Source organism: Chelonia mydas, chromosome 4, assembly GCF_015237465.2.
Source record: "Chelonia mydas isolate rCheMyd1 chromosome 4, rCheMyd1.pri.v2, whole genome shotgun sequence".
NCBI classification, from domain to species: Eukaryota; Metazoa; Chordata; order Testudines; family Cheloniidae; genus Chelonia; species Chelonia mydas.
The window spans coordinates 105,476,770-105,490,019 of NC_057852.1; the positions used below are offsets into that span (position 1 = coordinate 105,476,770).

The window sequence follows — 13,250 nt, forward strand, 5'->3', positions numbered from 1 at the left end:
ACTCAACTAAAGAGATATGGTTGTCATTTTCTTTTATATTAAAAAATAGTATTTGAAGTATCCAAAAAAGCATTTAATAAATGAACTGATGCTGTATGCTGGATCCTCAGGAATAAGGAAGTGATCTAATCTGAATTTTAAAATACTGCATGGAACGGTTTACAGACTCGGAAGCAACATTTGGGAAACAAGGATTCAACAGTATAAAACAGATTATACCGTTCACTGTATACTCTTCACAAATATTTCAATAGGGAAATGTTTAAAAGCATTCCTGGGAACAGTGTGTACCTACTTTAAGGCCAAAGATGACAATTAACTTCCTGCCTCAGTTACCCTGTAAATAGGAACAAAAATTCTGACATCCCACACCACACTTGAGAGTGTACATTTAATTGGGCACCCACATTCTCCTGAGTGCAGAACTGGGTGCCCCTGCTTCACCAGCATAAGTTAGTAAAGCAGCAGCATGGGACAGCCAATCATCTGTTCTTTCAGCCATACATCGGAGGAAAGACAGGCATCTAGTTTTCACATGCAGCCTCCCGTCTTAGTTAATGCACCCAAGATTTTTAAGTGCAGGTCAGCAGCTTGCCGATTTGATGGCAAGCAATTAAATTTCACTTCCCCAAACTGAGTTTTGCTGCTTGTGAACACTAAGAATTTTCCTTATCTGGCTGGGTCCTGGGCTTGTCAAGTCAGATTTGTGCGTGTGTAAAATATTTTAGATTAGATTTTAAAATACATTTTAAATAATTTTGGATGGCATTTCTAATTTGCGTAGTTGTAGTACCGTGAAGGAAGGACAGATATAATTGCACACCTGGAGACTTCACAATGTCTCAACAGGTACCCAAGATTCGCACATGAATCAATATGAATGATCTTCTCTAACACAGAGGTTCTCAAACTGTGGTCCGCAAGCTCCATTCAGGTGGTCTGTGGATAGTTCCCTCTAAGGTGCACGCCTGGGTGGCCGCACATAAGAGAATGAAGGGCCACCTACCTAATTAGTGGAGCCGTGCAGGCGTGGCTCCACTAATTAGGTGCCTGGACCCTGGAGAAGAAGCACATGTAAGGTGAGGTGGTGGCCTAGGGGGGATTAGGGGGCAGTGGGGTGAGAAGAGGGGGTTGGGGGGAATTTGGTACATGCAGGGCTGCAGCAGCCAGAGAAATAGGTGACTTTCCCCAGCTCCAGGGCTGCAGCTGCCGGGGAGAGATGGCCCTTCTTTCCAGCCTCAGCTCTGTGGCTACTGTGGCAGGGGTGAGACCCCCCTCCCTCATAGCCCCAGCTCGGGGGCTGCTGCAGTGGGGGAGAGAGGGCACATCCATTGCATTAGAAAGGTAAGACTACTGATATTAAAATATGAGTTGTGTGCTTTTGTTTGTAGAACAAAAAAAAGTTAATTATTATTAAGTTTTTTTTTATATAGGGCTTTACAACAGTTAGCTAACGGCACAAACATTTGGAAAGATCATTAAGTGGTCCGCCGAGACCCTCAGCAATTTTCAAGTGGTCCGCGGGAAAAAAAAACATTTGCAAACACAAACTGGTTCCAGATAGCACCTGGCAGATGAGCTTCCCTGGAGGACACTATCCTACAGAATAGCAGTATCATCCTCAAACAGCATAGATGAAATGATAAGCCTCACTAGGCAATTCACTGAAGCTTGTACACGTTTCACAGCAAGAAATAATGTGGTACGTTTAAAAAGATCACTTGTTAACCAGATGGAACCAAAACAAGATTCACAAAACAAAACAACACTAGTGAGGAGATATTTCTGTACAAGTAAAGGAGTTTTGCAATAAATTTTGTTGCACTGGAAGTTAATGTTCCATCTAATTTCACTTTTAATAATACGACTGCAGGAGTCAGACATGTGGAGCAATGTGCATATATCATCAAGTATTTCAGAAAGTGAGCAATCTCAGCACCAATAGGTTGCTGCGATCCTTGAATCAATAGACAACACTAAAATAAGTGATTACAGAAGCCCAAGACAGAGTCATGCTTCTGGTTCCAAGTAATTTTCTCAAACTGAGGCCTATGAAATGCCCTGTAAAGAAAATAATCTTGGATACTATCATGAAGGCCAAAATGAAACTGATTTTTATACAATTCTTTTTCCTATCAAAAGGTATTTGAAAATGGATAAGAAGTCAATAACGCTTCTTTTTAAATGAGACACTTTACCAGAAATCTATTGTATGAATTCCTTTCTTAACAATTTTTTTAAGATCCACCAGAAGTTTTGTGAAGCAAAGGGTATAAGCTACATTAACAAAAATGTAATGTTTCTATTAACTCAAATTAACTTTTTAAAAAAACTTCCCAGACTTGTGGCTTTGTACTGCATCCATTATCATATCTGACAATTTAATAGAGCCTACACTTTTGGAACATCTAAGAGTTTGGTCTTGTCTAGGAAAAGTGGTTGATTTTTAGTCAAGCTTAACTAATGCGTATTAGCTAAGTCCAACTTAAATTAACTTTTTTCCAAGGGTAAATTCAGGGTAACAGTTTTAACTTGACTTTAATCATACTGGTTAAATTAAGCAAAATATTACCCAGCCTCCCAATCAGGAAAAAAGTTTGGGTTGGGCTTAACTAGCACATTAAACAAAACCCAACAAACAAAATCAAAGAAGATTCAGAGCACTATCATTAGGTCAGCACAAAAAGATTTCAAGAATTTACTAGACCATTGGGTGACACACTAAAATTAGTTCTCTATACTACCAGACAAAGAAGGGCAGTTGGATGGCCTATTCTGATGTCTTAATTCTACATTTTTCTGGGTCCCAAAACTGTGAGCCAAATAATGAACCAATGTACTGACGAAGTGGGGTGAGGTGTCCCACCTACAGTATATAATCTCAATCTAAAAGCAAAAAATTGGAGTTTTAATTCTTACAGCTACAAGTTAGAAAAACACGAGAATACTAACGCGCGAGAGGTCCAAATAAAACAACATCCAATGCCTTCAGCTGAAGTTTCTGTCTGTGGCTCCGTTCAATGATTTTCAGATGAGCGATCATAAAAGCAGGTTCATTTACTGCTATCCTGTTCATAATAAATCAAATGTTATTCTCACACAAATTTTCATGTAAGCTATACACAGAACTATACTGTAGAGGAATTACTGTAGTGCGTTAATCTATTTGCAATTTATATGGATAACATTTACATAGTTGACACAGAGATAGCAAGAGATATAAATCATATCTCTAATACTTTATGACTTACGTTATCAAAAGCATTACACTATGTAGTAATGGTTTTCCATTTTCTTTCCATTCTGCAACCACCACCAATTAAATCCATTTGGTAGAAGTTAAATGTGATGGCTTATGTGCAGCCTGATGGCATCAAGTCCCCTAACATACTTAATACTCGTAAAAATCCAACAGTTAATATTCAAGGGCAAAGTCTGCAAAGTCTTTGCAGGTCCACACTGGCAATGTGTTTCCACTAAACTGAATACATCTGTAGCTTTTCAACAGAAATTAGCTACCACAAAGCTAAGTGATTGCTATTGAAACACTTTGGTAGCAAATTATTTTTAAAAGGAAGAAAGTAATGAAACTGAGGTAGGGAACAGTGGCTGGAGACAAATGACTTTCAGGAATATTTTGGCAGAAGAAAATTGAAATTCTGGTTCTCTGGCCTTTCAGAATTGCAGGCTTACATCAGTTCTCTTATACCTGAGCACAGCTTGTCAGTATTAAATTTAGATAATTACCCTGCACAGACAAGCTAGAGAGAACGCTGCCCAACAGAAAAATATAAACAGGTTTTTTAAAATTAATCCAGAAGAAAAGATTCACCTGGGAAGTGTTGTTCCTTTGACATTACCGTCTTTAAAATTCTTCTCATACTGGGGCAGTTCAACAAATTCTACCAGCCACTGAAGAGTCTCCTCTTGAGTCCAGTTGTGAACTGCAAGACAAAAGATGGACTATCACAGACATCTAATTTTCAGGAATAAAAGAATAATCAGTACCACAGCTAAAAATAAAACAAAGATGGAGATTGGCAGGTTACACAACCAGCATAAGCAAGTTCATCTGGATGGAACCACAGATAAATAAGTATTCACATTTACTAGCAAAAGTTATTTCTGGCAGTTTGCCTTTTTCATTATATGCTCTTTAGAGACAAAGCTTAAACAAGTTGTAAGTAAACAAGCGTTTAACCAACAGAAACATCTATCAAAAATTCGGTAGCATAAATTTACAATTTCCTTTTTAAAAATCAGAGCAGCCTCTTGTGACCTATTTTAAGTGCTCTCTCAGCCCCAATTCTACTGTCCTTCATACCCTTACAGAACTGAACATATGCTAGCAGATGCAGTAACACGTAATTTGTCAAGATCTTAGCCCGTAGTCCAGGGAGACACCTTTTTTGCTGGCATCTTCATACAAATTCATGCCATTCAAACACAGAAATTGTGTGTGGGTCAGGGTTGGGGGCGGTTGGAGTATAAAGAGAAAATATGAGGGGCAGAAATGATGTATGATGGGTGGGTGGATTTTAACTATTTCTTTATTTAGAAATTAACAGGTTTACAAATCCTATCCACGTAATAATCATTATAACAATGAGCTTTTGTTTAGAGAAACACTATATAGTAATATACTTATCAGACCTCTCTATTGAACAGGGTGATACTATGTTACAGAATGAGCATCTTTACACTACCTGTGAAATGTCAGGTATTAAATTGAGTGAATGATGTTATTAAATTGAGTGAAATCTCTGATTACGCATATTTAAAAATCCACGTGTCTCCCCAATGGTAATATTCAAAAACACTGGACAGGTTTATTTGTGTGTGTTTTTTGCAGGTGAATTTACATTGTCTGAGTGCTGAACAAATGGGGTACAATTAAAAAATACAAAAAAAAAAAAAAATCCCCGAAAAACTCACCTTTCAAATGTTCCTGTGACATCTTGTGTTATATCAAATTATTTTTCTTACTAAGGAGGTTACTGCAGTGAATGTAGACAACAGAAACTTAAAAAAACAATTTTCCCCTTATATTTATTCGCAGTGGCTGCTATTCCTATTGAAACTGCCAGCCAGCAGTGTACATGACCCTCTGGTAATTCAGAGGTCTCAGCACAGAAAGGAAACACTGCCTGGAGCTTCTAGTTTAGATAAAACTGCTGCCTCAGCCCAGGGTACAGCTTCAGGCACTTGTACGACACTACTAGCCAGTTTTGCAACTTGTGAGGCAATGGTTTCGCACTATAAATGGTTTCAGAGTAGCAGCCGTGTTAGTCTGTTTTCGCAAAAAGAAAAGGAGTACTTGCGGCACCTAAGAGACTAACCAATTTATTTGAGCATAAGCTTTCGTGAGCTACAGCATCCGATGAAATGATCTGTAGCTCACGAAAGCTTATGCTCAAATCAATTGGTTAGTCTCTAAGGTGCCACAAGTACACTATAAATGCTTATCTCCTCCACTGTGCTTGCAAAGTTTATCAAGACCCTCTGTGCTATGGAGCAAATCACCAAGTAGTGGCCTCCCTTTGTACATACATAACTTTGCATGCACAAAGACCTGCAGGCTTTTCAAGCACTACCACCTGGGCATGGAAGTGCTAGACCATTACCTGTATGTATTTCTCCATGCAACTGTTTCCAGGTAAGTGAAGGCTGGATTAAGACCCCTTTGAAAAAATCTGACACTAACGGTGCATTCTCAATAGTGAATTTTGACAAAGGCCCTTTACAAAAAATTGCGGGAATGACTGTAAATGCTTTCCACTTTTAAACTGCAGACACAGTTGTGTGCAAACACAACAGAATGTTTTATAGTTCATCAGTATCCATTTCAGACTGTTTAGCACGGTAGGATTAACATATAAACTGAAGTTTCGACTGGGATTCCTACAGATTTATTATTTACATTAAAATCCAGTTTAAGCGTTACCAGATAGTTTCATGGGTGTTTTTAAACTGTTTCAGTTTTACTCTACACTGTTTCCAATGTCACTAATTAGCTTTAAAAATAAATAGTATTCAAGCACTAATAGTCCCCCCAACCCTAAACTGGGTACAATGTCATTTTTGTAATGATTGCTTCTTCCCATGACTCCAGATGACAAACCCTTTAATCTTCTAGGCACTGATCTGCCAGTATACAGCATCCTGTAATAATTAATCTTCACCAGTTTTGTCCTTTTCCTCTTAAGACTATAAATTGTGATAAGGCAAAACCCACTTACATACCCTGAGACCCTTTATAATGAAATGACAAAAGTCTCCTTATTGCAAGGAATTAGAATGCAGAGCTTGTTAAAATCCATGACAATATACTTCATAATGGATAACTGCAAGAATCTCAATTTATGGAAATATAACATCTCTAGTAAACTCTATTCTATGCACCAGACTCAAACACAGGAAGAGCTGCAGAAAAAAAGTTCTTTGACCTTATGATTAAAAATAAGACTACCTTCTAGATAAATCACGACTCGATAAGGACAATGAACTCTAAGAGATCTAGGAGCTGTTTCCTATGGGAATGCTTGATGGAACATGAAGACATTTTAAAAATATTGTGTTATCTACAAATCTCATCTGAACGGCCTGAACTCTGATCCAAAGAAATAGCATTTTAATGTATTTTTGAAGAATGCAACGATTTGTGACTAACAGAGGTGTAGGACTGGAAGGGACCTCAGTAGGTCATCTCTTCAAGTCCCCTGCACACAACGCAGGACTAACTAATAACTAGACCATTCCTGAAAGGTGTTTGTCCAACCTGTTCTTAAAAGCCTCCAGTGACAGACATTCCATGTCCTCCTGAGGCAATTTGTTCTAGTGCTTAACTACCCTGATAATTAGAAAGTTTTTTTAATTTCCAAGCTAACCCTCTGTTGCTGCAATTTAAGCCCATTGCTTCTTGCCCTAACCGCAGAGATTAAAACAATTTTTCACCCTCTTCCTTGTAACAACCTTTTATGTACTTGTAAAAAGTATCATCAGAGCTGTCCCTTGGGTACCATGAATCAGAGCGACTGCTGTAAGTCCCATGCTTCGGGGGACCCTGCAAGCCAGTGTGATTGGCTGGCATGGTCGGTCCTGGAAGTGATGGGTCGGTCCCGGAAGTGACTGATTCGTCACGTGCACCCCGGGTCCCGCACCCCTCCTAGGGATGGCCATGCTTATTATGTCCCCTTCCATCTTTTCACCAGACTAAACAAACCCAACTTTTCCAGTCTTCCCTCATAGGTCATGTTTTCTAGACCTTTAATCATTTGTGTTGCTCTCCTCTGGACTTTCTCCACTTTGTCCACATCTTTCATGAAGTGTGGTGCCCAGAACCGGACACAATACTCCAGTCGAGCCCTTATCAGAAGATACAGGTCAAGAAAATTTTGATTAGATGTAAGATAACTGGATCCAGATAAATACAGATCAAATTTGAAGGGCCCCAAGTACACATTCCAAAACATCTTTGAACTTCTGGAGTTCTATCATTTATACATATTCCAGTATGCCTTTTCCATTCATAGCCTGGACCAACCAAACTGTAACATACCTAAAAGGCTCAACAGTAATTTCATACAATGGGTCTCCCACGCTCTCAAATCTGCTCTCCTTTTCAGTCTTAATGAATGGCCAAAAATCATTACTATGTAACAAATGAGATATACATAACAGTTATTGACAAGATAACTAATGATACTAACGCCCAACATGGGACGATGTTCCTTTTGTAGGTAATCAAGCAGGGACATCTCACTGTACAGCAGGTACGCTTACAGTGAGGGCTCTACTCGATTAGTAAATCTGTGACCCATTTCCTAGCAATAGCACAAGTACCACCAATAGCATAGCCACTTGTGTAAACCAAGAGCAGACATTTTTTACCACTGTGTCATCTAAGCAGTGCTTACACTATTGGTAGTACCGGAGCAGCTGCATCTTTGCCAGAAAACAGGAAAGAAATTTCCGAGTGCAGATCTATCCTGATACTTACATCACCTCTGCTATATCACGGGTGTGGTTATTTTCTTGCCCTTGCTGGCCTTGCGATCTTGAAGATTTCCAAAAAAAAAAAATCTTTAAAAGCTTTAAACAAGTTTAAAAAAGCAAGCACTTTCTGAAATACTTCGAGACTGCGAGCCAAACTCAACCAGTTTAAGACTTTATCAAATTATAAGTGGGCAGATTGCTCTGACCATTAATAGCAGCGCTCCGTACTCTGCACTGGCTGCTAAAATATTTCAGGGTATAAAAGTGCTTGACCCTGAAAAGTGCTTTTGTAACATGGCATTGTGTGGTTTAATGTTCATTGTGTCTAACTGACTTACTGATCAAGTTTGCAGATGAAGAGATTGTTTCTTAAATTCCAGCCCCACAAGTTCAGCATAGGCTCAGAGTCAGAGTTCTTCCCATCTCACCCATCACCACCAGCAAGGAAGGCTCTGCAGGCCAAATCATCCACTGAAGGCACCTGTGCAACCCCACGGTCTTCAGAATGCATCTAGAGTAGCATCTGTGCAACCCCATTCCCTTCAGTGGGCTTGTACCATTATAGCAGAGTATAATGTGGCCTGCAAAACAGTAACTGTGTGCCAGATGGAAAGCACCAAGTATGACTTTTAGAGCCCAGTTTGAGTTTACAGGGCAAGCTGTTAGGAAAAAAATCTCATATTTGTAAACTGAATATATTATGATATGCCAATCAGTGAGTCAATGAACATCCATTTTTAAAGTCACTCAGATTAGAAGTTCACTTTAAGATACTGGATATCATCTATGTCCTGGAATCCAGCTACTTCATAGACCACTGTCATGCCCCATCCTCCTACACTCAGTCATGGATTCATCAGCTGGGATGCTCCCATAGCTAAAGTCCTGAATGCAGCTGAACAGAACTCAGCACAGGGCACACAGCACAGAACTCTGCCTTTGAACTTCCTCATTCATGGATAAGAACAGACAAGAGTGTGACCCAAGAATCTCTTGATGCCCACTGGCAAGAGGAAACAGGGGACATAAGATTTCAGGGATCCCTTAGGTTCACCAAAAGTGATCATGTAAGGTGTCTATGAAAGCCTGTGTCACAATGGTCATCATCATAAATGCAAAATATATATGCACACAATATGTAGGAGTTATGTATGTATACTGAAAATTATGTTCTTAAAGCCTTAGAGTTAAAGGCAGGTAATTCAGGGGCAGTGAGCATTGAAAGAGACTTCTCCAGATAGAAGGTGGGAGACATTTATCTATCTGGTTGACCATTTGTGTACCTTACTATTTGCATATTGAGTCACATGCTAATAAAGAAATTTCCAGAGTACTACCAGAAAAAACAAAACCAGCAAGAGCTGTTCCATTTACAGATAAAGACAATGAATCTTTGGGGATATGGAGGTACACTGGGGATTCTTCAGTCTAGGAAGACAAACTGGGTTTGATCTTGTGAAAGGAGGAACTTTTCCCAGCATTTTCAACCAGGATGGCTACGAAGTTGGGGTCAGCTATATTGTAGGAGACAGGGAAGTGTCTTGTGAGTTAAGTTTAGGCTCTAGAATAGTGATTTTCAACCTTTTTCATTTGTGGGCCCCTAAAAATTTTCAAATAAAGGTGCAGACCCCTTTGGAAATCTTAGTCTGCAGACCGCCCAGGGATCCACGGACACAGGTTGAAAATGACTGCTCTAGAAAGCATGCTATAATTTTGTTTTTTATATAACCATTTGTTTCCAATATGCTTACTTATTATCAAAGAACAGAGAATCAAATGAAAGTAAACTTATTCTTGTTTTCACTACAAATCTATCTAAGTGCTGTGTTAAGCAGTGCGGTAATCTTGAGCTGAATCTAGTCAGCTAGTTTTTAGAGTAGCAGCCATGCTAGTACTATCCCCTTGGGAGTAGGGATGAGAATTCTGAGAGCGTTCAATGAACCAGAGGCTCGGCACTCCAGAGGGATGCTTGAAGGACTTGGATTTGGGCACACACCAATGTCCATCTGAAAAAAAAAAAAGAAAGCTGGAACAGAACAGACCTACCCTAGTTGTTAGCACATGACACCAGCATTCATTAGTCTGTATTGTCTGCCTCTGGGTCCCCAGGAGAAATGCAAGGGGGGGTTGCTATGGACATCGAAAGCCCTACATGGTTTGGGAACTGCCCATTTGAGAGATCACCATTCTTGCAGTGTGATACTGCCACCACTGGGATCAGCAGAGGAGCTTATGATAGAGCCTTCTCATCTTTAAAACAGAGGGGGCTGCTGAGTGGGCTTTGTTTGTGGTTGCCAGACTCTTCGGAATTCACGCTCCCTCTTGCTTTGAACTAGCGCAAATTTAGGTTACTGTCACTGTGGTAGTCATTTGTCTTTAGTTATCTCCCAGGCACTGTTTCTTTTTGTTAGAGTGGAGGAAAACATTTGAAAGTTGGCTTTGGTGGTGGATGGGGTATTTTCAGTGGGTACTTGTTTGGCTGTTACATTTTGATACATCAGGAAGATTACCCATTAGATTTGTTCTTGTTGCATGGTTTATGTTTTTAATAATCATTAAAAAGGCACCATGAAACTTACATAAGTACTTTATTTATACATCAAAAATGAATAATCTTCCTTTTGTACCTCCCAGCCAAGGGCTCGCTACTCTAACAGAGGAAGCTACTCCCCTTGATAGTGTATTTAGTGTATCACTAGCTTCTTATGTATGTGACAAAACAGAGTAGATTATCCAGCAGATTACACAACTGTATGATTTGTTCAGTTACAGAACTGAATCCAACACATGAAATCCATAATGAACACCCCTTTTCCACAGAGTGGATGCAAAACTTCTTGTTTTTTAAAAGAACCACACATAATGACCATGCAACAGGTGAAACTGGTAAGGGAAAAAATTACAGCAAGGAATGCAAATTCTACTCCTGACTTTGGTTTATGACAAACTTCACAGTTGCTTGGTTTTGTGATTTCTGTGTTAAATCCTTTAACCCGCGTAAAGGTAGGCCCTTGAGTAAATTGCAATTTTGTTTTGTTTTTAAAATTCACGGCAGTGTCCAGGTAATCTAGTATTTTTCTAAAGGCTATACACAGAGAATGCAGTCAGTGAACGGTATCTGCCACATTCCTTTGCGTAAAACTGGCCGCCCACTCCCCCCACAAAAACAGACGCGATTTTTCCAACATCAGGAGATCAGCACAAGCCTCCTCACTGTTGGAAAAATTGCAGCAGTGTAGATAGGCTCCACAGCCAGTTTTACGCGAGGAACAGTAGCCAGCGCCACCACCACTTGGAACACAGACAGCCGTGAAAATGCATGTTCCAAGTGGTGGAATCATAGAATCATAGGACCGGAAGGGACCTCGAGAGGTCATCTAGTCCAGTCCCCTGCATTCATGGCAGGACTAAGTATTATCTACACCATCCTTGATAGGTGTTTGTCCAACCTGCTCTTAAAAATCCCAGTGATGGAGATACCACAACCTCCCTATGCAGTTTATTCCAGGGCTTAACCACTCTTGACAGTTAGAAAGTTTTTCCTAATGTCCAACCTAAACCACCCTTGCTGCAATTTAAGCCCATTGCTTCCTATCCTATCCTCAGTGGAGGCGCTGGCTACTGTGTCTCACCTGAATGGCTGTGATTTTTCCAACAGAAAAGAGGCAGAAATGGGCATTTGCCCACACCATCTCGTGCTCTGTGATGCTCATCATCCTCCCTTGAAGTTCTGTACTCCAGCCCTTCACCCAGCTCCCCCAAGCCTCTGACAAGCCTCCCATTATCTAACTCTGACCCTTCAACCTACCCCTCCACCTGTCACATCCACCCCAGTCTCTCTACCTAGCTCTCCCCAGCTCCTCATATCCAGCTGTTCCTCCTCTACTTGTCCCCAGGTCAGTCACTTTCCCTTTACCAGCTCCTGGGTCTTCCCCTCTGTCCAATACCTGGTCCCTATGATGGTGGAGCAGATGGCGAGTCTGGCAGGTGGGTCAGTCAGGATGGCACAGTGGGGGCCCAGATGTTCCCCAGCATGTGGGGAGGTCAGTGTGGGTCAGACTAGCATGAGCAAAGCAGTGAAGACTGGGCAGCAGCAGCCACTTTATACCAGACTCCTTGGAAACCATCTCCTTGCAGTATTTCCACTTCCACCCTGCTGGGCTCATAAATATGCAATGAGGGGCAGAGTATAGGGGGACAGGTGCATAGCCAATGCCACCCTGAGGGACACATGTCCACTAGCTACCCTGATATTGGAGCAGCAGCTCAGGGGGAACAGAGTGGGGCCCTACAAATCACAATGAGCATCAGACCAGCACGAGTAAATGCCTGCTTCCCCTCCCCCTCACCTGCCCCACTAGAAAAAAAACCCCACAGTACTGGGCTATTCCTTCAATCATCTGTGAAATCGTGGTTGTCACAGGGCCCCTGGTATAGGGACAGTTTCAAAGAAAGTTTGAAAACTGAAATAAAACAAGGCAACATGCATCTGCAACATTTTTCATTTTTTGTAGATCAAAAGCCCCAAGCACTGTACAATATTACCTCTGTGAATCAGCATACAAATCTAAACACTTCCGAGTGCAGAACTGACTATGTTTCCTCATATCTTTTGGACACATGGGTACATCTGCTTCGGTCCAACTTAAAGTCCCAAGCAGAATTTGGCAGAAAGTTTGCATCTCTAAAGCTCTGATCATGCTACGGCGATTTTAACTCCACTCTACATACTGTACAGGACTTGGGCTACGAGTACACCATTCTCAATGCTAACTGGGTTACATTTTTCTTGTTACATTTCAGGAAACAAGTGCTTATTTATATTTTCAAAAATTCACTAATCTAATGCTCTGAGCAGGGGTTCTCAACTTTCTTTTGAGCCCCTCCCCCCACCACGTTATGAAAACTCCACGGCCCACCTGTGCCACAATAACTGGTTTTCTGCATACAAAATCTAGGGCTTGCATTAGGGGGAACAAGCAGGGCAATTGCCTAGAGCCCCATGCCAAAGGAGCCTATGCAAAGTTACATTGCTCAGGCTTTGGCTTCAGCCACAGATGGCGGGGCTCAGAGCCCTGGGCTTCAACCTCATTAGGTGGGGCTTTGGCTTTCTGCTCTGGGCCCCAAGAAGTCTAGCGCTGGTTCTGCTGGGTGGACCCCCTGAAACCTGCTTGCGGCCCACCAGTTGAGAACCTGTAGCGGGTTGGTCACCCGCTCCGGCCCTGAGGGGCTTAAAACAGCCCAGAAGCTTCCAG

General features: G+C 41.1%; 1 protein-coding gene across 3 annotated transcripts in view; it reads right to left on the reverse strand.

Moving 5' to 3' along the window:
• STIM2 (stromal interaction molecule 2) overlaps positions 1-13,250 on the reverse strand; it is a 144,335-nt gene that overhangs the window by 17,477 nt on the left and 113,608 nt on the right. For all 3 annotated transcript variants that reach the window (XM_037897965.2, XM_037897966.2, XM_043544560.1), the window contains 2 exons: positions 3,833-3,944; positions 2,953-3,068 (listed from right to left, as the gene is read on the reverse strand). In XM_037897965.2, the coding sequence (XP_037753893.1) occupies positions 2,953-3,068; positions 3,833-3,944 (228 nt within the window). The remainder of the gene's footprint in view (positions 1-2,952; positions 3,069-3,832; positions 3,945-13,250) is intronic.